The sequence below is a fragment of the Saimiri boliviensis genome, chromosome 3 (genome assembly GCF_048565385.1).
Source record: "Saimiri boliviensis isolate mSaiBol1 chromosome 3, mSaiBol1.pri, whole genome shotgun sequence".
In the NCBI taxonomy this organism is placed as follows: domain Eukaryota; kingdom Metazoa; phylum Chordata; class Mammalia; order Primates; family Cebidae; genus Saimiri; species Saimiri boliviensis.
Genome location: NC_133451.1, coordinates 135,430,796 through 135,458,030, shown reverse-complemented (window position 1 = coordinate 135,458,030; position 27,235 = coordinate 135,430,796). Strand labels below are relative to the sequence as shown.

General features: G+C 35.9%; 1 protein-coding gene across 2 annotated transcripts in view; it reads right to left on the bottom strand.

Moving 5' to 3' along the window:
* Positions 1-27,235, bottom strand: part of DCHS2 (dachsous cadherin-related 2) — a 264,576-nt gene that overhangs the window by 27,017 nt on the left and 210,324 nt on the right. For both annotated transcript variants that reach the window (XM_039479120.2, XM_074396804.1), the window contains exons 14-15: positions 12,646-12,759; positions 2,817-3,028 (exon numbers count right to left, since the gene is read on the bottom strand). In XM_039479120.2, the coding sequence (XP_039335054.1) occupies positions 2,817-3,028; positions 12,646-12,759 (326 nt within the window). The remainder of the gene's footprint in view (positions 1-2,816; positions 3,029-12,645; positions 12,760-27,235) is intronic.

Genomic DNA, 27,235 nt, shown 5'->3' with positions numbered 1-27,235 from the left:
GCCTAGATTTAGTGCTAACAAATGTAGATCCTGATCATGTATTTGATGAGTTATCAAAGTAGTGTTGAGGATAAAACAGAAGTTTTTACATCATTCTCCATCATTCTGCAATAAACTTTAATCAGTAAACCAATTATGCCTGTGGATTCTCTATCTTCTTTAAGAAAAAGTTGACAAATTAATTAATTACTTTTTACTTTTTTATATTCTCTATGCTCCTGACCCTCAGTCTTAGCTCATTTTCCCTGTCATCTCTCTCCTGGGCTACTATATGAATAGATTTCCTATTGGTTTTTCATTCTAATTTCCTACCCTCTCAATTTATCCTTCACATTGCTGCCAGAGTTCTCAGGAAACCCTGAATGACTCAAGTGCAGTATCCAGGAGCTCATGAGGGGACAGCTCTTGGGGCAGAAAGGCTGCAATATGCAGTTTCCTTTGGGATCACCAAGAAGAGAAACTGGTTGGCATCAAAGTCCACTATGTTCCTTGGAGCCATACACTTAAAAGTGCTACAGAGAATAAATCTGGGTGGTCGATCAGCTACAGTTCTAGCGTCCTGGCAACATATCACAACTAGGGCTAACCACAGCAGGGAAGAAATGTATCAGAAAGACAGTGCCCAGTGAATACAAGAACCTGAGCGGCTCTGGGGAATGTAAAGCACAGCTTCTTTGAGTTGTCATCAAGATGAATCAGCTGTAATTTGTCTCTGTCTTCATGTCTCTTCACCCAAGATTCAAATTTCAAGGAAAGAAAGTCTGTGTGACTGAGAGAGGTGAGGCAGTTCACAACACCTTTGGCGGGGTGGGAGTGGGAGGCAGGTCCGTATCTTGATGACAACCACACCAGGACTGCATCGACAGAGGGTCAGAGCCTCAAAAGAAGTTTGTGGGGCTGTAACTAAAGGAGGGCATGAGCAGTGTGGGGGCTAAAACCAGGAAGCAACCCCCACAATTGATATGAACACCAGAGGCTCTCTATTTCTAATTTTCCAAACAGGACACAGCAGAATGGTAGTGCTAGCTTCCTGGGAATGCAATGACTGAAAAATGGAAAGAACAAAGTTCATTCTATCTGTCCCTGATTCAGCTTTCTACAAATCTGCCATAATTTGAAGTGCCGATGGGTCAGGTGCTCTCTCATTCAGTGCACCTGGGCTTTATATGGGTCTTTGCCTTCACTTATTTCACATTGAGCAATTTAGCTCCATCCCAGTTAGACTGTGGGACAGAAAAGTGCAGTGCTGCAGGGCCCCAGTGTGGGAACACTCTTATGACAAGGTGGCACTAGAGTCACCTGCCATCCCCACCGATCACCATCACTGGGCAGAGATGATAAAGACGGGAAGAGTGAATGTTCTCACTTTCTTCTGAAGCATCTCAGTCATGGCTGAAGCCAGGGTAAAGACACAGCACATCTGGAACAGGCTGGTGACTACAGCAATCAGACTGTTCTAATACAAAATACATCTGCAGTCATAGCTGAGGGGATCCCAGGTATCCTAGGCGGTGTGTAGGGACACAGAGTTAAAACTCCAAGGCAGGTGAGACTCTATTGGTCTTGTTTTCACCAACAGCAGGGATCAAGTGCATCAGAAACTGGAATTGAAGTAAAAGAAAGGAATCCTTGTTTTTTTTTTCTTGAGATGGAGTTTTGCTTGTTGCCCAGGGTGGAATGCAATGGCATGATCTCAGCTCATTGCAACCTCCACCTCCCAGGATCAAGCAACTCTCCTGCTTCAGCATACTGTAATCCCCAAGTGGCAGGGATTACAGGCATTAGCCACCACACCCGGCTAATTTTTGTATTTTTAGTAGAGGAGGGGTTTCACCATGTTGGTCAGGCTGGTCTCAAACTCCTGACCTCAGGTGATCTGCCCACCTCAGCCTCCCAAAGTGCTGGGATGCAGGCATGAGCCACTGTGGGGTCATTTTATGTAGTAAGGTGAAGGTGTCTGCACAGTAAAGAACTGTTGCAGGTCTTGTCCTGAAAATGTGCTAACATGCCATGTAAATGCCTTACCCCAACTAGCCCAGAGGAAAGGGGTGTAATATGCATCAAGTCCTGACCACAGCCATGGCATTCCAGAGGCCAGAGGGAATGGCCATCCCGTGGCTAACTTTGCCTGGAAGTTTGTTTTATACTGATTTCCTTTGCAAAGTCACGGGATGTTGGAGATCTCCTAATTCCCAGTTTCATGACTACAAAAACTCAATTCAATAGTGAAGGGAAAGATGAAACAAGCACTTGTCCTGAGGCAGGCAGAGAAAGCATCAAGGATGGGTGGGTTTTAGAGTGTGAACAAAACTGCCCAGTGAATGGATGCTTGTTCAGGACTTGCAGACTGTTACTGAGACGGGGCTAGTCCTGAAAACAGCAGATCCGTCCACATTTCTGTTCACCCTTGAAGACTTAGCATAAATATCATTCTTTTGTGAAGTCTTACACTTTTCCTCCAGGAAGAGGCTGTGTTTCCTCTTTTCACTCATGACACTAAATGCATACTTCTATTATATTAATAAATGCATACTTCTAGTGCTCAACAGTGCTCCTAGAGAAAGCAGATGTCAGTATCCAAGCATCAAATAAATAAAGAGGAAGAGGCAGTACAAGAATTTCAGATTTTCTTTACCCTAAGATTTTATCCAATCCATAAAATGTTGTACATGCCCTGGAAACACTGAAAATTTAATTTATGTGTTGGACCATTGGCATTAGGTATTTTAAAGTATATTGATTCATCATGATTCATACACACACACACACACACACACACACACACACACACACACACAAATATATATTTCTGTTACCTGTATGATGCTAGCATTGTAGAATTGGCCTTCAGACACTGATGCTTGGTAGATGCTTTGCTCAAAGCATGGTGAATTATCATTCATATCCTGTATCAAGACTGCTACTTTGCTATAGGCTCTATGCCCGCTACTTTCAGCTAAAACGATGAGCTGCACCTCATTTCGGACTTCAAAATCAAGAAACTTGGGTTCTTTCACAGTGAGTTGTCCTATTTTTATTTCCAAGGAGAAGAAAACAAGAAAATGATGTTGTAGTTATTCTTAAAATGACCCAAAGCATCTTTGCTTCACATGCTAACAGCTCACAGCTCACCTGTCCCACAAAAGCCTCCCACTGGCTGGCCTCCCTTTCCCACCAGCCGGGGTCATTGTGAAAAGAGTTGGGATCTTACAGATGCTTGCAGGGTTCGAACACATAGAGGAAAAGAAACTATGAAATACCCAAACCTGGGAGTGATCTCTCTCCATATCTGGCCCCTGGCCATGTCTGGAAAGTCTACCTTTCAAACATATCTTCACTCCAGCCCTACTGCTACTGCCCTCCTTCCCCAGCACTTCCCACCTTGTCCCCTGCATTAGCCACATAACTGGTCTCTCCCTAATCCAGTTTTCATTCTGAATTTAATAATAATAGTAAAAAGATGCTGACACTGTTCCGCATGAAACTCTTCCATGATCTTAGTATGCATCTGCTCATTGAATGCTTATTAAAAAGTCATCACGCATGTGGTTCCATCAGCCCGGAAAGGCCCCCACAGCTATCCTTCCTCGGGATTTTTCCAGATCAATGTCCCTGTATCATTAGACACCCAAAAGTCTCTTACAAAGCCTTTGCATTTCCTGGCAGCTGCATCATCACTTTGTTAAACTGTTTTTTGTCCTATTATTCCTCTTGTTTATAAGCTCCACACACCATCTCTTACGCACTGTCATATCCCCAGTGACTAGCTCAGGGTCTGACCTCCAGAAGGCACACACTAATACTTTTATGTAAAAAAAGTATTTTCCCCATATAAAAGGCGGAACCACTTTAGGAAAGCAGATTTTTGAGGGTGATGTCATGCTTAAGTTCCCCTCCCCGCAAATTAAGGAACTTATTTCTTCAACATAATTTCCTTCTCTAGTTTTTACTGTTTTTTCCTCTGTTTTACAACAAAATTTCTGACTCAATGTATTATTTTTATTTACTTGGCTTTCACCGTCAGCAAGTTCATCAAGCAGAGAGTTGCTGAATGAACACTAATTTGGAGTTAGAGAAACCTGAAACCAGGCATAAATCCCAGGCCTAGCTATTTACTTTAGGTCAATTACCTAGGTCCACCAACTCCTAATTTTGTGATCTGGATAAATTATGCAGTTGATGTAAAACTGAGTCTCCTTTTCTATAAAAGGGGATGTTAACAATGACTTCACAGGGTGGCTGTGAGGAGCAAGTGACATGATGCATATTTGGAAGGTCTCTTTGTAGTAACATGTAGATTCCATGATGTATGACCCGTGTTTGTCTGCCCCTCATCATCACATATGGATTTAATATCTTTGTGAACTCTGAATTTAGAAAGAGAACGTTTAAGAGCCATAAACTGCTAGAAGTTTGACCCTCTGGTTAAAGAATCTGTACTGTTTCTGGAAATATGGTCTTAGGGCTGCAGCTTTTATTGCTCTATCTGAATCAGCTTCTTCAGATAAACAACCTAGTCCAAGAAACTTGAGGCCATCTGGTAACTGCTTGAATTCTAGTGAGAGGTATACCCTGTTCAAATATTCTACCTTTGCAGTTGGGTGTTTGGGGGGAGATTTTATAGCTTATATTCTGTTAAGAAAAAAAAAACAAATATTTTCAATATTAAGTCACTATACTACCAAATTTAAAATTTCATAAACTCAGTATCATTTTTTGACATCAGATTTAGTTTTCAATTGAGTACTAGAACCAAATTACTTCACAAACACAGTCTGTTGTGACCAACACTCGTGGCAGAAAATTTAGAGTAGCTGTAACTTTTGGCAGCTGGAGAATAATTAAGATGCATTTTGATATGCTGGTGATGAAAGCAGGTTGTCTTCAGAAACCTCCCTGAAACGAAGGCTGATTCCCGCACCCCAAAATGTCACCAGAGCCCGAGTCTGAGGTGGGTCGACAGTTCTCACCCAGGTCTCTTCACCAAGCAGAGCACTTGCCTGGCTATCATGTTCCGTTACTGTTTGTAGAGGAAAAATAGAACAGAAATGTAACACTAAATTACCCATGTCACTGAGTAGAAAGTGTGCCAATTATAGTGGAGATCAAAGTGGATTTTTAATAAAAGGCTTGTGTTTAGGCTTTGATAATTGGAATTTTGCACTTGGACTGGATCTACGGTTCTAATGCTTTCCTTGCATGGTTTTTATTTTGGGGGTAATAACTGGCATAGGCTGTGAAAGTCATATAAGTAGAAAAAACAATAACCAGCCGGTGGGATGATTCAAGGCTGGCACACCTACTAGATCCACATATTTCCTTGGACCATACATGTGTATTTTCGGCAAAGACATCAAGCATGTACTGTCATCAGTGAGATGAAACCACTACTGGACCCTGTCTAATGGTATGAGCAGAAACTAACACCTTCCTTAGAGTAAGAAGCCTTGCAAATAGTAACTTCATGTTCTGGCTTATATGTGAATGTCCCAGTTATGTAATAACTTGAGAACAAAATGGTAGTAACATTTTTCTTCTAAAAAATACATACATTATATAGCTTTTGGCAAAGTTACGAAATACACATCCAAATGAGATCAAGGTTCTTCAAACGCTACATGCTTGATAGCATAATCAGGTTACTTCTATCAATTATATACTGTGTACATGCATCTGTACAAAGCAAAGCAGAATGTGATAAATATTTATGTTATTCAGTAGCTTTCAAACTCTCTCCTACTAAAAGGCTGTCTTTATTGAAAGTTTGATCAGTTTTGTTTTGTGCCACTGTAATAAATACTAAAATGAATGTTGCCATCTGTTATTTACATACAAAACCTTAGTCAAGCTCTAAAATTGCTGCTGGTTTAGACAGTGAGAAATAGATGTTTTTACTCTAAAGTGGCATGAAGTTTAAATACAGAGTCAACTTGGTTTGTGACTATGGAACAGAGGGTAAACTGGCACAAATTGACAGAAAACACAGTTCTCATCAGAGATCTCTCTAATGACAACTTATTACATTAATTACTAATAAAATGGTTTTCTCACACTTTTATTCTTGTTACTATATTGTTAGAGATAAATATTATTGATTTATTATATATGAGTTTTGCATTTAAAATGGTCTATGGTTTAAAATGCATACATTAAGAAAACCTATACAGTTAGATACAATTTTAGATATAATTTTAATGATAATCTGTCAAAGGTAGCATAATAGATGCATTTAATATCATAATTAAAGTTTTTAAAAAAGCTTTCTTGACAGCAGTATGGTAAACTATATACTTGACCAATCCTCATGATAAAAACAACTAAAATGCTTGATAAATTATATATATGATATATATACATACATATACATGCATAGACATGTACGTGTATGTATTAAAATGCATTATTGAGTTGCTACAGTTGTAAGAATTTTACAGAGGACAAAACAGAAATGAAGATAGAAACCCTGAGAGGTTAACAAGCATTAATAGCACATTTTTGTTCCAAAGATTTTTACCACAACCTTCTATCTTAATATTTATTTCTGATAGTTGCATGGGGTGTGGAAAATAAGGTGAGAACCCACAGAAGGTGAAAGGGCTAATAGGAAAAACCAGCATAAAGCTGGAAACTTAAAGGCTACATATATTCCAAATCAGTGGCCATTATAGGAAAAATGAAACAACACTGAAACTGAAGCAGAATTTGCAACATGGACATCACTGAAATGTGCTGAAGTGTTTCAAATTGGGTAGATATTAAAGGACAAAATTATGAATATAATCCTCAGATGGAATGCAGCATCAAAGTCACTCATGTGATCTCAGAAGAATTATAATCTATAGCAATAGTGATGAGTTAAAAAGAAAGAGACTACAATTTCTAATTACAATGTTCTTCCAAAAGGCTTTGGCCAAAAAAATCACCAACTATCAAGATCTCCAACCACTGACATTGTCTGCTTATGACATCCAACTGTTGATATCGTCACAGCTCCGTGATCCAGAATCACCCAAATCAAATGATCTTCCTTCATCTGATACACAGAAACTTGACTTTTTTTTTTTTTTTAACCGTGGTGTTGATTGAAAGGGAGACAAAAAAAAAAAAAAAAAAAAAAACTTATGTGTTAGTTTAAGCCTGACTTAATGACCTGATAGCTATACTATCAAAGTTACATATACTTTTAAAACTCTTAGGAATTAAATTTAAACTAGCTTCTCCCAGATGATTCTCCAGGTAAATTGCAGAAAAGAAAGCAAATCCTCCTTTAAGGGCACATATTCAGCTGAGGCTTCAAAGAATCCTCAAAGGGCTTTCAAGGATAATGAGTAGCTCATAGTCTACAAGCACAAAAGTCATAGAGAAACAAGGAACCATAAGTGACAGCAAGCAAACCCATAGACAACAGAACCAAACCTTCAAAGACTTCAGATGTAGAAATCGTTGGACACAGAAGTATTACATATGTTTAAATCAAAACCTTGGAAATATGAGCAAGGAACAAAAAGCTATTTTTCAAAGGCAAAGAAGAGTTGAAAAAGAACCCAACAGAACTTTGGGAAATGAAAAATACAATTCCCTAGAATGAAGAGAAAAACAGATGAAAAAATATAAAAAATAGATGTAAGAGAGAGTCACAGAGCCCAACATTTGTCTAATGGTAGTTCCAACAAAAGATACTAATGAATGGCGTTTAGATCAACAGCTGGCTTCTTAATGCAACAATGGGATGCCAGGAGACAGTAGAATAATATCTTACTATGATGAGAAAAAATAACTGTGAAGCTAGAATTAATTACAAGACCAACAAAAACTATTTTAAAAGCAAGGATTGAATAACTGTATTTTTTGACTATCTAAATCTGAGAGAGCTTACTATACAAATCCTCACTAAAGGAGATAGTTCAAAAAAAAAAAAAAGAATACTAGAAGAAAAGCTGAGATGTAAGAAAGAATGGTTAGCAGAGACATCAGCAAGGAGGCAGCTAAATCGACTGAAAAATACTAATAATGTCTAATTTGAAAGAACTAAAATTGTGGTCAAAAAAGCAGGTAAATCGAAATAAGAGTACTTGGAGATCAATCATTGCAAATCTCTTGTATTACTCAGGAAGAGAATATTGATTAATGGTGGACTTTATATATGTTAAAATAACTAGGCTAGCCATTGAAATAGGAGAAATAACTATATAACTTCCAACAGGGGAAAGTGGTCATTTTCAGATATGATTGTATGTGTCAAATATACAGAAAAATGTCAGTCTCTAGTTTGTACCTAGCAAATTTGCTAGATACAAAATCAAAAGAGAAAAGTCAGTTTGAAATATATACACGAAGCACTGTTAGGAAAGGCATTTTTTTTTTCATCTACCGTAACAAGAAAAAGTACGAAGTACTTAAGCTAAATCTAACAAGAGATATGCAAGCCGGTATATTTCATTCTTTGCTATTCCTCTTTAACATGGAATTGTTTGCGCACTATAAGTCATAGTAAAAATGTTGAGCAAAGAAATTAAGTCATAGCATAGTACATAGCATGATTCTATTATCATGCTTAAGTTAAGGTAAAAGTAAAAGACATGTTGTTTAAAAATTGAAATGTAGTGGAAAAATTATAACAAAAAAAGTCAATGATTAGTAGGGTGCAGTGGCTCACGCCTATAATCCCAGAACCTCAGGAGGCCAAGGCAAGAGGATTGCTTGAGTTCAGAAGTTTGAGGCCAGCCTGGGCAACATAGAGAGAACCTCTCTTCATTTATGAGAAAAAAGAAGCCAATGATCAATACAAATTCAAGTTACTAATTATTTCAGGAATAAAAGAAGAGAGACATGAAGTGATGTGTATGTTAACTGGCTCAATTCCACAATGTATGCATATTTCTGAACAACAACAATAAAAAAAGACAGGAAAAAGGAGATACAAAAAGGAAGGGGCACACAAGAGACTTTCCAAAGTTCTAGTACAGTAGTAGTTCCCCCTTCCCTGTGACAGCTGTATTCTGAGAACCCCAGTGAATGTTTGAAACTTGGATGGTACCAAACTTTATATATATTATGCCTTTTTCTGTACATGCATATCTATGACAAAGTTTAATTTCTAAATCAGGCACAGTAAGAGATTAACAACAATGACTAATAATGAAATTGAACAATTATACTGTAATAAAAGTTATGTGAATGTGGTCTCTCTTGCAAAATATCGCATTATATTGTAGTCATCCTTCTCCTTCTTGTGATGATGTGAGATAACAATATGCCCACATGATAAGGGAAAGTGAGGTGAATGACATGGGCATTGTGACACGGCAGTAGGCTACTATTGAACTTCTGATGGTATGGTAGGAGAAGGATCATCATCTGCTTCAAGTGGTCCTGGATCACTGAGCCACGATGATGTAGATGGTTGGATGTCAGAAGCAGATGATGTTGATGGTGAGGAGTCCTTGAGATTTGCATTTTTTTTTTGCCAAAACTTTTTGGAAATCATTGTAATCAAAGCTTGTTACTTTTTAATCAAAGTGTTGATATGGAGGTTATAATCCGTCTATGAACATATGGGTGACTTCAGTGCTGTAGTTTATCTGAAGACTGTATTCTATAATTTTATATTTTCATATCTGTGTGATTTGAAACATTTCAGCAAATTTCAGTAATGTCTACATTGTTGGTTCTGCTTTAGTTTCTTCTTTGTCTTCCCTTTCTCTGTAGATGACTCAAAAAGTTCTTCCTCATTTATTAACACTTCTCAATGGCCTTCAATAAGTTCTACCTCTTCATCAAGCATGTCAACAAACCCTTCTCCAACAACTTGTCTTGCTGTGTGAATTATTTTCCTAACTTTTCCATCAATCCCCAGGAAGCCATTAAAATTACTCATGACTTCACTATAGAAGTTCTTCCAGCAGGCATTTACAGCTTCTGGTTTTAATTCGTGCATTGCAGCTTTGATTAATATTACTGCGTCAGCAACAGTGAATGATTTCCAGCATTACATTATGTCCAGACTATGGTCTGCCTCAATTAATGGCTGATCAAATGTGAGCAAATATCAGGCAGGTGTGTGACCTTGACAAACCAACTGCTCAAGGGGATGAAGCATGGAGGTTTTATTTGAAGGTAAAAATACAATCTATTTTCATAGGATGACCACGTGCATTGTCTAAAACTAATAGAACTTTGAATTCCAACCCTTCCTCATTCAAGTTTTTTTTCACTTCTTGGATGAAGGACTGGTAGAATCATTCCATAAACAAGATGTGTGTCACCCATCCTTTCTTTCTATGTTACCAGAACACAGGCAGATTATTTTTTTGTTTTAGAGAGGATGTGGGTTCTTCACTTTGTGTGCTACCTTGATTTTATCGTATGTACTACAGTGTTGCTGCACAGTACCAGAGTTCATCTGTCCTTCCATGTTTTACACCTTGTTGCTTCCTTTGTGCTTTTATGAATGTAGGTACTATTGGGCATCTTCTTCCTGAAAAGCCTAGTTTTACTGCAATTAAAGATTTGCTTTCAATGGTTTCCTTTCTCCTTACTGACTTCAAGTTTTTCAGAAATGTGGCAGCAACGTTTTCGTTGTGTTTTTCAGTCCAAACCTGTTTCCAAATCTGTGTAACCATCTCTTACTTGACGTAAATGGCTTAGGGTCACTGATTTCAGGGGATTCCTTGTGAAGTCTTCATTGAGGGTTCAATGCTTTCTGGTGCAACGTTACTGTCAAATTAAACACGTTTTATATTCAGGTCTTCCACCTACAAATTTAATGCTTTTTCCCTTCTTAACTAAGCATTTACCATGCACTGTGGCCATGACTTTTGCATTGTGAGGTGCCATAGCAAAACTAGCACAAATTTCTTTTTCTTTCTTTACAATTTCACAGGTAGAATATTCCTTATCTACAGTAGTATAGATCTTAGCAACCTCAGTAAACAATCTTTTCTCTTTTCTTATTAAATCGAGAAGTTTTACTTTTCACTTCCCCTCCCTTGGAAAAATCAAAAACACTTTTCTGCTTCTTTTTGGCATATCCAAATTGCCAGAATACTACACTTGTGCTTTGGGGTCATTATTAAGTTACCTAAGAGTGACATGACTATAAGTACTGCAATATGCAACAGTGAAACTGAGAACTGAGACAGCTACTGAGTAGTAGGCAGGGAGCACGTACAGTGTGGAGACCCAGGACAAAAGGAGGATTTACTTCTGGGTGGGTTGGAGTAGGATGATGTGAGATTTCATCACACTACTCAGAATAGTAAGAAATGTAAAATGGATACATTGCTTATTTCTGGAGCTTTCCATTTATATTTTTGGGCCATGGTTGACCATAGGTAACTGAGCCTGGAGAAAGGGAAACTATGGATAAGGGGGGACTACCATCATGTGTGTGAATTTTTATTTTACCATTGTCCATTAAATAGTCTTTCACATTTCAATATACCATCTGGCAGATATTTCACAACAAAATTTTAAAATGCAATGTAAATAAATTACCTAATCAAAAAATAAAACTGTTCCTGTGAATGACCTCTTTGGACTGATCCTAAGAAGATTTTATCTGTATTTTAATGATGGATGGTAGAAGAAGTAAAACCAGGTCTAGGCCATGTTAGAGTGCGGTGGCAGAGGGTCAGGCTAGCTTGGGAAAATATGCCAGCTATGCTACTCTTCATTCTTCCTAAGCATTCTGATGTGGGCTTCTTTCCCTGAACCCTCAGACACCTGGACTACAAGAAAATTAAGACTTGGTAATGTTCACAAATGACCCTTTTGTGAACAGGCTTCCTAACCCATCCTTTAATGCAACAATGGGATGATGAGATCAAGACTTCTAGCAGGCTACCACAGAAAGGTTGCTGACCAAAGTCTGTGTGGACCAAAAGGTCATAACAACACCCTGGATGACCGGACATTTACCTAAGGAATTACCCACTCTCAATTCTTCCCAGGTGCATTTGGTATAGATTAAATAAGGCACTTGTATGGCAACATAGACATTATTAGAAACATTATTCTTGAATTCTGACAACAAAGCAGTAGATGTTTATCTACTACAGAGCTGTTAGTGAAAAAAAAAAGTATGTTTGAAATAAACAATTGGTATTCATTTAAAACAGTAATGGTTGTATTGAAGCTAAATTTGATACATGCTGTATTTGGAAGTAATTTCTTTACTGCTGTATAGAAACCTTACCAGCTGTCCTTTTTTTTCTGTTGCGTTGTTGGCATTCAGTGGCAAATTACAAGAATCTCTGATGAACATTCCTTACGGCTAGACATGTATGCTTATTTTGAATTCAGGCTCAGTGTCAATGATCTCAGTACTGTATCTCCAATTATCCCAAATAGATGGGTAAATTGTAAGTGGAAACTAATTTTTATTCAAAAGTTTGAAGGGGAGGATAGGCACTGTCTAATTTGGAAATATTAAGAATACACTTCTTAGTGAATATAAATAGATAAATTAATTAAATAAATAAATAGTTCTTGATTTCCCATAATTTATCATAGGCCAGCTTTAAAAATTCTTTCTTGCTTACTTTTTAAACTGTTCAGCTCTGATAATTTCTACTTTGCAAATTTTGCAGAAATAACACTAAATGAAATAGAAAATAAAGCTATTATAGGTTAGAGAAGTATTACCTGAGTTAGAGCACAGGGAAAGAACTCCATCTTCATTTCCACTAAAAATGGAATATTTCATGCTGTCCTGTATTGAGTCAGGAGCAAAAGCTTTTACAGTTACAATAGAAGTACCTGCAAAAATTAGGTAAAAGAAGAACTCCATTAGGATTAAAAAAAAAAGCCATGGAAACACAAGAAAAAACACTGATTATTTATTATTTGCCTACTGTATTTTCACTTGTTCATTTATTCAACAATTACTTATTGTCTTCAATGAGCCAGATCCCATGCTAGGTGCTGGGGCTACACTAGCAAACAAGATAGAAAACCTCTCTGTCCTCATGTTGGTTATTAACTGGTGTAAGGAGACAGCCAATAAACCATTAAAACATACATAATCATGGAAAAGTTTCCATTGTGCCAGGCCCCTAGAAGGAGAGAAATAAGGTTACTTGATAGCAAGTACCCCTTTTTCAGGGGAAGCACCAGACTTTAGAGTGGTCTGGGCACAGTAAAGGATGAGAAGCCATAGAAAGAGCTGGAAGAAGAAGATTCTGGGAAAAAGAGCCACCACCACAAAGGCTGTGGGCTAGGAAAGGGCTTGGTTGGGTAAAGCACAGTGAATAGAGGAAGAGGCAGAAGATGGAGGTGGCAGGGTAAGCGAGAGTCAGATTTTATTGTAAATGCAAAGGGAAGTCATGGGAACATTTGAAGGAGTAGAGTAAAATATGATTTACTTTTTAAAAATATCACACTAACTGTGAGAACAGAAAAAAAGAGGGGTAAGAATGGAGCAGAGAAACCAATTAAGATAATATTCCAATAGTCCAAGCAGAAGACAAGGACTTAGGACTGTGGGAGGGGAGATGGAAAGACATGGACAAATTAAAGACATTTGACACACTGCCCCAAACATTGGAGGTGGGAGTGGGAAAGGAGGCTATAGGGCCATAAAGAAAAGAAATATTCCCTCATGCAGCTTCTGATCTAGTTGTAGGTAAAAGCAACCCAACGACTTAACTGCAAGACATGCAGTCATTCAAGAATTGTTCAGAGAGATTTGAAACAGTCAAGAGTTAACTTAGAAACAGAAATTCAGTTCAGTATAGGATTTGGAAAGACAAAAGAGAAGCAAGTCATTTTAGGTTATGAAAACAGACTAAATGCCAACATGAAAGAAGAATTAGCAAGGATAGAGGCAAGAAGACAATCCTCGTAATAAGATCTAGAACCAAATAAGGCAGGAGTGGGGAATAAATTTAAATAAAAAGTATAAATATAATTGGAAGAAGGGTTAAGAGAGGTAGGCAAGAGAATGGGAGAGCTTGAGAGCCAGGGAGAAAGTGTAGCTTTATGTCAAGAATCAGCAAATTTTTCTGTCAAGGGCCAGATAATAACTATTTTAGGTTTTACAGGTCACACAATCCTGTTGCAAATGCTCAAATCTGCTATTAAGTAGTCACAGACAATGCATAACCAAGGGAGTGTGGCTTTGTTCCAATAAAACTTTATTTATTTTATTTATAAAAATAAGTGGATGAGCAGATCTTCACTTTGTGTGAGGGGAAGCAATGAAGAAATGCAAAATTTTTGAGAGGATTGATATAAGAGAAGATCCTGAGTGCCTTTAAGACAAACTGGGTAGGTCAGCTGTCTGTATGGGAAGCTCTGAGGCAAAAAGTCATTTACAGCAGCTGGAAGGGTCCCAAGGATTCAGTTGGTCCCCAACTTAGTACTTCAATGTCCTTGTAATATTCTATGTCCTTTGCTGCTCATCCTATCCTAGTTGTTCATGTGTCTCCCTCCTAGGATTGACTGTCTTATTTGTAAAAGTATTTTTCACTTAATCAATTTCATTTATATGAAATTTACATACAATAATATGTACATATTTTAAATAAGCACTTCTGTGAATCTTCAAAACTACATACACATGTGTAATCAGTATCATGATCATAGAATATTTTCAACACCTCAGGATGCTCTCTTATGCCCTTTTACAGTTTTCTCTTACTTGGGCCCCAAGAAATCACTGATCTGCTTTTTATAACTCTAGATTAGTTCTGCCTCTTAAATTTCATATGCTGGTGAATTATACAATATCCAATTTCTTTTGCTCAGCATAATTTTTTGAGAATCAAGCATTTTATTTTGTGTATAAAAATTCATACAATTGTTATTGCAGAGTTGTAGTCTATTAAATGAACAAACCACAATTTCTTTTTCATTACCTCTGAATAGGCATTTGAATTGTTTCCAGTTTTTGGCTATTACAAAAAGAACTGCTATGAACATTCATAGGCAAGTGTGTGTGTGGACCCATGTTTTCAGTGCTCAAGGGTAAATACCTATGATAAGTATACATTTAACTTTATAAGAAACTGCAAAACTATTTTTCCAATATGATTGTATCATTTTACATTTCTGCTAACATGTGAGAATTGCAGTTGCTCTATCATATGGTTTGGCTTTGTGTCCCCACCCAAATCTCATCTCAAATTGTAATCCTCATAACTGTCATGTGTCGAGGGAGAAACCAGGTGGTAAGTGATGGGATCGTGGGGGCAGTTTCACCCATGCTATTCTTGATAGTGAGTGAGTTCTCATGAGATCTGATGGTTTTATAAGGCAGTTTCCCCTGTTCTTGCTGCTCTCTCTTATCTATTGCCATGTAAGGCATGTCTCTTCCCCTTCTGTCATGATTATGTTTCCTGAGGCCTCCCCTGCCATGCAGAACTGTGAGACATTTAAACCCAGTCATGGGTAAGTATCTTTATAGCAGTTTGAGAACAGACTAATACATCCACATTGACTGGTATTATGAATCTTTTAAATTGCAGCCATCTTAGTGGATATGTAGTAGTATCTTACAAGGGTTTTAATTTTAAGATGTCTGATGATATTGAGCCTCTTTTCCTGTGCTTATTGTCCACTTCCACCCCTCTTTTTAATTCATCTTTGTTCCTTAGCCTCCTGTTTCCTACTCACCTTCCATTTCTGAGAAACTTCCTCATGGTTCCACTTTTACAGTATTGGTGGGAATATAAGCAAGTACAAACACTATGGAAAACAGTGTGCAGATTCCATAAAGAACTAAAAATAGATCTACCATTTGATCTAGCAATTCCACTTCTGGGTATCTACCCAGAGGAAAAGAAGTCATTATACAAAAAAGATACCTGTGTATGCATGCTTAGAGCAGCACAATTCACAATTGCAAAAATATGGAACCAGCCCAAATGCCCATCAATCAACAAGTGGATTAAGAAAATGTGGTGTACACACACACACACACACACACACACACACACACCATGGAATACTACTCAGCCATAAAGAGGAATGAAATAATGGCATTCATAGCAACCTGGATGGAATTGGAGACTATTATTTTAAGTGAAGCAACTCAGGAATGGAAAACCATTGTATGTTCTCATTCATAAGTGGGAGCTAAACTATAAGGATGCAAAGGCATAAGAACGATACAATGAATTTTGGGGATTTGTAGGAAAGAGTGGGGAAAGTGAGGAATAAAAGACTATACTATAGGTACCATGTACACTGTTTAGGTGATAGGTGCACCAAAATCTCAGAACCACCACTAAATAACTTATTCATGTAACCAAACCTCACATGTTCCCCAAAAATCTGTTAAGATAAAAACTTAAATTAAAAACAAAAATCCAAATATGTATACATAGAAAAAATTACATAAATATAATATATATATTCTAAAAAATAAAAGAAAGAAACTTCCTCATAGTTCCTTACTGGCCTTAGTCCTCTGATTTTAGGTCTGTAACTATTCTAGACTATCAATTTTGTAATGACTCTACTTTTTCACTTACTGTCATTCTGTCCCACAGGATGACACTTATTGTTCAAAGCATGAATGCTGTCCTGACTGGGGAGAGATGGATAGGAGGTAAGGCTATAGAAGTCTACCCTGCTGCTGGGTACACTGTCACAGAGACCATGTATAAGACAGTGGTAACAAGTTGCAAGAGAAAAGTAAGAGGAAACATTTAAAAGGAATAGGAGCTGATATGGTCAGAGAGGAGTAGGGAACAGGACTCATCATCCCATATGCCTTTGGGTAAAAGCAAGAAGCATGAGCAAATGAAGAGATCAAATGGTAAAGGAGGCCAGAAAGTGTCTCAGATACTCACCGTCAGCCTATTGCTGCCAGCAGGGAAGGGAAGCTTCAGGATACTGAAGATTCTGTGCTTTTCAAGAGAAGCTCAAAATTTTGTATTTATTTTTATTTGAAATTTCTCGATTTCTAAGTGTTGAAAAATAATTTAATTTATGGGGGAAATCTCACTATATTGGTTAAACAAAACACAGCTGTAGTCTGCTTCCAATTCTGAGTTTTCTTGTTTACAATCTCTGATAGAGAGGACAAATCTCTTCTCTTTCGTTACCAGCTCTTTTGGCACTTAGATTGTGCTACTAATTTGTCATCTAAGGACTTGTACTGAACATAGCTGAAGACTGATTTCAACTCCCTGCTTAAATTGGACTAAGTTCCATGACAGCAGAGGAAATGTTCTATATATTTGTATTGTATATATTTTATAATTCTATGTTAGTTAAGCTTTAAAAATTTCATATACTTGTGAATCTTACAGTATCTGACATCTTTTGCTCAGTACAATTTTTCAAGAATAAAACATGTTGTTTTGTGTAGCAAGTTTATTTCTTTGTATGTAGTAGATGCTTAATGAATATGAGAAAAAAGGAGGTTAAAAAGGGAGACAGAGGAGAAAGGACACTGACATTTTCTAGCATGAGAGATTAGAAAAATCCTGGTCTCTGCCTACAGGACCACTGTAGGCCAGCAGCAATTATTTTTTAAGTAAAAAAAAAAAACTTTTTTTTTTCAAATAACTCGCTGCTATAATACCACATCTGACAGTGAGATTTGCAGTAGTTAAAAACAAACAAAGAAAACAACAACAAAAAACCACCTATTCAAGATCTTTGCTGAGCCATCTCATTAAACCCTGATACACAGGCCCCAGATATCACAGCTTGAAACCCATCTTGCTAGAGGTAATAACAAAAATGACACCTAAACCAAGCCAAATTGATATTTTTCTGGATTTGTAACAGGATTTCACTGAAAAGAGCAGAAAAAAGAAAAGGCTCTGGAAAAAATAGTAGTTTTCCCCAGAAGCCTTTTAATGCTTAACTCTCAAAAATGCAATGATGACAGTAAATATTAAAGGAAATAAGTACGTAATATTACCTGTAAAACTGGAACTTCAGTGAAAACTCAGTTATAAAAAAAGGCATAAAACAGAATTTGTTATGAAAAAGGGGCAAGAAAACTCAATATATATTGAATATATTACTCTCTTTATAAACATTATGTTTAACTTAAACTGTAATAAAGTTTAAAAATCATTTATCAGGATTTCCAAATGGTTGTTCTTCTCAAGACCGTTATGAAGTCAGTTAGTGGCAAAGAAATGGATTTTAATCAATCATGGTGAATCAAGTCATGACACATGTTGAGAACTCTTTCAAATTGCACTATAATCTGCTGTTTATTTTATTGCATTTTGGGAGACATGTTTTTAATATGTCTTACATTTTTGGTAGGAATATGCCTTTACAGGAGTACAATATGTTTTATCCCTACTTCTCAAAGTTCTGTGCTTCCGGATGCAATTTATTTCCTAAACACAGGAAATTTTTTTTTCAATTGCCTTGTCATATAAGTCTTAAGAATGGCAGTAAGAAAAGAAACAGCTATGCCAACAAGAGAAACAATCTTGCTGATGTTTTTCTTTTTTCATGAGTTAGAGTGCTTATTATATGCCCAATTACAAAAGAAAACATAGTGACTTCTTGCACGGAAAATAATAAAGATGAGTACAGAACTGCAAAGAAAATTTACACATGGTCTCTCTTATAAAAGGAACAATCCTATTTTTAGTGCAAATCAAATTTTCATAACATCAAATGGAATTGTAGCATAAAAGAATTTCATTCAATGAAAATACTTCAAACTACACACTGAAGTCAGCAAGGAGTTGCAAATGTTTGCATATGTTCTTCCTCTGACAAAGTCCAAATTGGAGATTCTCTTGAAAAAAAAAAAGAGGAAATAACTAGAGGGACTTGAATCCTTCTAGGTATCTGCTTACTGTGAAAATTTTAAATAAAAGTCTATCTCTGGGCATGTAGATAAAACTTACTATTCATTTCACATCATCAAGGTAGAAAGGGTACACTCTGAAAACCAACACTGTATCTTCAATTCAAATTAGTTAAGTGAAACATACAGAATAATTTACCTTTTACATTTTTAAGCATTTATAAATTTTACTTCAAGTCTAATACTTATTAAAAAAGTGTAAAACATTTAATGTTCTTGTTTTTTTCTTCTTCACAAAAAGAGTTTAAAAAACTCTGACCACCCACAACAGCAATTTAAAAGCATAATTAGATAACTATTAATACTATATGTGAAAATCAATAATTATGAAAATATTTAGGTAAAGTAACTATGAAAACATTGTATGCATAGTAGTGCATGAGTAAATAATTCTAGAGTGTTTGTTATTCCTAAGCTATGCAAACATTTTCTTATTGATGACTGACTTGAGAGAAACAGATTTTCAAACATTTGGATGATTCTGAAGGATCTGTTATCACTTAAGTATTCAACCTTTGAAACTAAACATATTGCAACTACTTAAGAAAAGTCTAGAGTGACATTAGGGTGATGGCAGAGGGAAACCCCAGACCTTGCCGCACACAAAGGCACTGACTTAACAACAACATATGTTCCAAAAAGCCTTCAAGAGAACTGCAAAAACAGTTAAGAAGTCACAGGACACCAGGCAAGCTCAAAACCAAGACAGTCACATTGTAGACATTTCATTTAATACCCAATGGACCTTCCCCTAAGCCAGCAACAGTGCAATTGGGAATAAAAGCACAATTTGCAGCTTCTCTAATGGGATGTAAAAAGAAGGGTAGAATATACATCGAACTTTACAGCTTTGTGGGGGCTGCCCGTGGAGATAGTTTCTGTGTTCATTTGGCTCAGAATACTGGTGGGAAGTCAGCATATTTTGGATGCTTGAGGGCTCCTGAGAACAAAAGAGAACTCAGTGGCTTATGCAGTGTCAGAGAATGTGAAGTACTGCAGATAGACACTAGAGAGAGCAAGAGATTAAAAGACTCTCAAAAAGAATCTGGCAAACCTCTCTAATTGGGTAGTTACATACACAAGCCCAGTGAAGAGTCATCCCCAGAAAAGGTTCAGGACACCCCCAGAATCTGTAGCCAGGATGATTGGTGAAGATCTTCCTCTGCATAAATCCAATCCGTGAAGACTAAAAAGGTAGTGATTTTTCCAAATGCACAAATCACACCAAAAAGAAAAAAGAAAAGAAAGAAAGAAAATAAGGAATATGAAGAAATACAACATGGCTGAATCAATAGAATAAAATAAATCTCCAGGTGCTGACCTGAAGAAACAGATCTATAAATTACTTAACAAAGAATTCAGGGCCAGGTACAGTTGTTCATGCCTCTAATCCCACCATTTTAGGATGCCGAGGTGGGCAAATCACCTGAGGTCAGGAGTTCAAGACTAGCTTGGCCAACATAACAAAATCCCATCTCTATCAAAAATATGAAAATTAGCTGGGTGTGGTGGCAGGTGCCTGTACTCACAATTACTCAGGAGAGTAAGCTAAGGCAGGAGAATCACTTGATCCTAGCAGGTGGAGGCTGCAGTGAGCTGAGATTGCACCACTGTGCTCCACCCTGGGTGACAGAGTGAGACTTGGGTCACAAAAAAAAAAAAAAAAGAATTCAAAATAATCATTATAAAGAAACTCAACGCACTATAAGAGAACACAAACAGACAATCAAATGAAATCAGGAAAACTGCATGAACTAAGTGAGAATATCAATAAAGAGATAGAAACTAATTTTTAAAACCCCAGAAATTATGGAGCTGAAGAATAAAATAACTGAATTGAAAAATTCACCAGAGGGCTCTGGACTTAACAGAAGACTTAATCAAACAGAAGAATCAGTGGACTTGAAGACAGATCATTTGGAATTATCAAGTTAGAGGAACAAGAAGAAAAAAAGAATGAAGAAAAGTAAAGAAAGCCTAAAGAACTCATGGGACATCATCAAGTGAACCAATTTATTCATTATGAAAGTTTCCAAAGGAGAAGAGAGAAATAAAGGACAATGAGTAAAGAGCTTATTTGCAGAAACAACGGCCAAAAAGTCCCCAAATCTCAGGAGGAAAATAGACAACCATTTTCACAATACTCAAAGGACTATACACAGGATATATCCAAAGAGCTCTACATAAAAACAGATTAAAAGCCAACTGTAAATGTTGAGAAAAATCTTAAAAAAAAAAAAAAAAGGAGAAAAAGTGACTCATCCAGAATAAGGGAACTACCATAAAATTAAGTGGATTTCTCACCAGAGACAGTAGAGATCAGAAGGGAGAAGGATGATATACTCAAAAGGCTGAAAGAAAGAAAATTGCTAACCAAGAATACCATGTCTTCCAAAACTGTCCTTCATAAATGAAGGAGAGGTGACTTTCCTAGATAAACAAAGTTTGAGGGATTTCAACTCTACTAAACCCGCCTTACAAAATATGAGAAAGCAAGTCTTCCAAGTTGAAACAAAATGACACTAGACAGCAAATGAAAACACACACAAAAAATACACAGCTCTTGTAAAGGTAAATATCATATGGTAATAGTGATGAAAAATCACTTTTATTGTGGTATAGAATTTAAAAGATAAAATAATAAAAATATACTAACAATGCTAATGGATATGAAATATAAAAAGATGTAGTCTGTAACATTGGTAATATAGAATCTATTGGGGGGATGCAAAGGAGCAGAGTTTTTTGTATGTAATTGAACTTGAGCTATTATAAGTATAAAATAAACTGTTATTAATATAAGATATTGTATATAATCTTCATAGTAACCACAAAGAAAATATGCATAGAGGAAACACAAAAGGAAATAAGAAAAATATTAAGGAATGGTGCCACAAGAAAATTAACAAAACACGAAGGAAGGTAGCAAGAGAAGAAAACTAACAAATGAAAAATAAGATCCAGCTATATGCTGCCTATTAGAGACTCACTTTACATAGAACAATGCATGAATAGGCTGAAAGTGAAAAGATAAAAATATTCTGTACAAATGCTATCCAAAAGGGTGCAGTAGTGACCACAATTTTATGAGGAAAAACTGGCTTTAAGTTAAAAACTATCACAAGGTGTAAATAGGGACATTATGTAACAATAAAAAGTTCATTCAATGATAATGTAATGAACCTCAAAATTATTAGCAAAAGGAAAACTAAAAAATTTTCAAGCATATGTGTTAACACATTCTTGAACTACTGATATATCAAAAAGAAATCAGAAGAAAATTTAGAAAACATATTGAGATAAAAATGGAAACAAAACACCAAGAATTATGGGATGCAACGATAGTAATACTACAAAGAAAGTTAATAGTGGTAAACACTTACATTTAAAAAGAAAAAAGATCTCAAATTAACAACCTAACCTTACAACACAAGGAACCAGAGAAAGAAGAACAAACGTAACCCAAAGTTAGTAGAAGGAAGGAAATAAATATTAAAGCAGAAATAAATAAAATAATAGAAAAATAATTAAAAATCAATGAAATTAATTTTTTGAAAAGGTTAACAACATTGGCAAAGCTTTTGCTAGACTTATGAGACAGAGACAGAGAAAGAAAATTAATCTGAAATGAAAGAGGAGACATTACAACCAATGCCACAGAAATCCAAAGGGATCATAAAAGACTAATTTGAACAGTTATACAGCAATAAATTAGATAACCTAGATGAAACAAATAAATTCCTGGAAATATATAACCTACCAAGATTGAATCATGAATAAATAGAAAATCTCAAGAAACCTATAACTAGTAAGGTGATTGAGTCAATAATCAAAACCTCCCAACAAAGCAAAGTCCAGGACAAGATGGCATCACTGGAGAATTCTAACAAACATTTAAAGAATTAATGTCAATTCTTCTCAAACTCTTTCAAGAAATTGAAGAGGAGAGAATACTTTGAAACTCGTCTTTCTGAGGCCAGGATTACTCTCATTTCAAAGTCAGACAAAGATATTAAAAGGAAAGAAAGTTTTCTTTAGACCAATCTCCCTGATAAATATATATGCGAAATTTATCAACAAAATACTAGCAAGCAGAATCCAGCAGCACATTAAAAGGATTATACACCATGACCAAACGAGGCTTGTCCCTGGGATACAAGAATTGTTCAACATACAAAAAACAAATTAATGTGATACATCACATTAACAGAACAAAAAATAAAAATTACATGATCATCTCAGTAGATGCAGAAAAAGCATATAACAAAATTCAACATGGTTTATGGCAAAAACTCAAAACATTAATGCTTAGACTAAGGGTAAAAAAAAAAAGAAAAAGAAAAAATCTCAAAACAAGCTAGAAATAAAAGAAAATTATTTTAAAATAATAAAGGCCATATATAAAAACCCCACAGCTAACACAACACTCAACAGTGAAAAACGAAAAGCATTTATGCTAAGATTAGAAACAAGACAAGAATGCTCCTGCCTCAGCCTCCAGAGTAGCTGGGATTCTAGGCACCTGTCATCATGCCTGACTAATGTATTTTTGTAGAGACAAGGTTTTACCATGTTGGCCAGGCTGGTCTTGAACTGCTGACCTCAGGTGATCCACCTGCCTCAGCCTCCCAAAGTGCTGGTGTTACAGGCGTAAGTCACCATGCCCAGCCAGAATTCCCACTATTACCACTCCTATTTAACACAGTAATACAATTCCTAGCCTGAGTAATTAGATAAGAGAAAGGGGGGGAGGAAGCATGCAAACTAAAAAGAAGAAAAAAACAAAATTATCTGTAAAGACTAATCCTATATGTGGAAAACCCTAAAGATGCCACAAGAAAAACTAATAAATTCAGCAAAATTCAGGATACAAACACAATATACAAATATTAGTTGTGTTTCTATTCAGTAACAACAAGTAATCTGAAAAGAAAATTAGAAAAACAATACCATTTAAAACAGGGTCAAACAGAATAAAATACTTAAGAATAAACTTAAGGAGGTAAAATATTTGTACATTGAAAATTATAAAACATTACTGAAGGAAATAAAAGAAGTCACAAGTAATTGTAAAAACATCCCATGTTTATGAAGTGGAAGGAAATATTGTTTAAGTGTCCATACTACCAAAAGCAATCTATAGATTCAATTCAATCCCTACCAAATTTCCAATGTCATTTTTGGTAGAATTCATACAAGCTACCATAAAATAAACATAGAATGTCAAAGGACCCTGAATAGCCAAAAATAATCTTGAGAAAGTTAAACAAACCTAGAGGCCTCATACTTCCTGACTTCAAAACATTTTACAAAGCTACACCAATCAAAATGTATGATACTAGAATAAAGACAGGCATTTAGACTAATGGAACAGAATATAAGGCCTAGAAATAAACCCGCATGAATATGATGAAATGAACTTCAATAAGGGTGTCAAGGCTACATAATAGGGTATGAATAGTATCTTTAACAAACAATTCTTGGAAAACTGAATATCCATATGCAAAATACTAAAGTTGGACTCTTTTCTTGTAGCATATACAAAGATAAACTCAGAATGGATTAGAGACATCACTGTAAGAGCCAAAACTCTAAAGTTAATATAATATAGAAGGAGAGCTTCAGGACTTTGAATTTAGCAATGATTCTTTGGATCTAAGACCAAAAGCATAGGCAACAAAAGCAAAAGATAGAAAGTATGAGTATATCAAACTTAAAGCTTTTTCACGGCACAGGAAACAATAAACAGATTAAATAGAAGAAAATATCGGCAAGCCATATATTTGATGAGAGGTTAATATCCATAGTATATAAATGACTCTTGCAACTAAACAAGAGAAAAAAAAATCTGATTAAAAATGAACAAAGGACTTGAACAAACATTTCTCCAAAGATGATATCCAAATGATCAATATCATTAAATATAAGCAAAGTGAAAATCAAAACCACAAGATATTACCTTATACCCATTAGGATGGCCACTATATTAAAAACTAAAAAAAAAAAAAAAACAAAACAGAAAATGACTGATGTTGACAAGGATGTTGAGAAATTGGAACCTTTGTGCACTGTTGCTGGGAATGTAAAATGGTGCAGGCCACTATGGAACATAGTACAGAAGTTCCTCAAAAATTAAAAATAGAATTACTTTATGATCCAGCAATTCCACTTCAGGATATGTATCCCCAAGAATTGAAAACAGAATCTCAAAGGGATATCAGCATACTCATGTTCATTGCAGCATTTTAAAAAATAATAAATGAGAGGTAGAAGCAACCTAAATGCCCTTCACTGAATGAATAGATAATCAAAATGTGGTATATACATACGATGAAATATTATTCAGCCTTTAGAAAGAAGAAAATGAAATCCTGTTATATGCTACATAATGGATAAAGCTTAAGGACATTATGTGAAATAAGCCACTTACAAAAACAAATACTGTATGATTCCACTTATATAAGTATTTAAAGTAGTCAGACTCTTAGAAACAGAAAGTAGAATGGCATTTGCTAAGGGTTGGTAGGGGGGGCAGAAGAAAATTGCTCAAAGGGCACAGTTTGAATTTTACAAAATGAAAAATGTCTAGAGATCTGCTGTGTGACAATGCACACACAGTTAACACTGTTATACACTTAGAAATAATCAAGATGGGAAATTCTATGTTATGTATTTTTCTTAACACAATAATAAAAAAAGAAATGTGTTGATTTTTTTCTACCACTTTCCTATCATTAAAAATGGCTGAAATATTACTAAGTCTTTTAAAATAATCATTCCTGATGTGAGACAAAGCATGGAAAATGTATCCTCAAAAGAAATAATTTCCAAAATAATATTCCAAAATATTCCAAAATAATATTCCAAAATTCCAAAAGATGAAAATCATCCTTTAAAATGAAAATGGTATACATTTCTAAAGTTATTTGATTTTGTGAACACCTGGAGAAATAATAGAGAAGCCAGAAAACTGCTTATTTTCATACGTTTTAGCAAAAAAAAAAAAAAAAAAACATATGCAGAAAAATCAACATAAAGATAATGCATGCAATGAGAAGTAAACATAATTGATTAAGTCTGAAATATGCTTTCAATAGGATTACAGATTTTAATGGGCAACTTTCAAAGAAGTGATTATAAATTGTTGCATTTAATTATTTAAAAATGCACACGTAGCAACTTAGAGAAAGGCAGGTGCTAAAATGATTTCTAGATGTTCCAATTACATTTCTAATTTTGTGATTTACAGAAGGCTATATTTAAAACATGAGTTGGAGAATTTTCACTGCTGCTTCAGTATTGGATCAGATTCAACATCTTGCCTGTGGACCTGGTGCTGCCAATTTTCCCTCACTTCCCAACCATTTCCTGTCTGGGCTGTCATCCCAAAGTTGACACTCAGACTTTAGATTCCCTGAATTCTCAAGAGCCATCCTCATTATCTTTTCTAGCTCCCAGAACTCCAGACCAAGCTAGAATCCAGAGCCTGCATGTGTTCCGAAAGAAAAGTTGCACAATTTTTCTATGTGAATAATTCTCAACTTTGGTTTTGAGATGCCCAGAACACTTCCAATCATCTCAAAAAAAAAAAAGTAAATATATCTACCAAAATTTACAGTTATATTTCAGTTAAAGAAATGCATTTTAAGATGTTTTCAGTTGCCAAATAATAAAACTACAATATTTTGCAGTGGCTCTTCATGAAAACAACATTTTTATCCTCAAAATAATCTGAAATCAGGCTTCAGACATCCACAAACAATAGATGCCTATTAGAAACAAAAACAAAATCTTATTATTTCTACTAAATGTTTTATTCTAATTTTGGCTTAAATATTAATGAGGAGGTTGAACAAGATGACAAAATAGAAGTCTCCACAGATTGTGCTCCCAAAAGGAACGCAAAATTGAACAATTATCTACACAAAAAAAGGAACTTCATAAGAACCAAAAATCAGGTGAGCAATCACAGAACCTGGTGTTTACTTCATATCACCAAAAGAGGCACTGAAGAGTGTAGAGACAGTCTTGAATTGCATACAACCCCGCCCCCCCCAACCCCTTCTCCATCCCCTGGCAGTGGCCATGGGCTGAAGAAAGAGAAACTGCACTTAAGAGAGGGAGAACACAGTGATTGTGTGACTTTGCACTGAACTCAGTGCTGTCTGTTCACAGCAGAAAGCAACACTGGCCAGAACTCAGCCAGCACCCATGGAGGGAACATTTAGTCCAGCCCTAGGGATAGGAGAATCTCCCATCTCAGCAGATGGAACCTGAATTCCAGCAAACCTTGCCACTGCTGGCTAAAGAGCTTGGGGGTCCTAAATAAACTTGAAAGGTTGTCTAGACCACAAGGACTATAATTCCTGGATAAGGAATTGTGCTGGGCTTGAAGCCAGTGGACTTGGGGGAGCACATGACCCACTGAGACACCAAATAGGG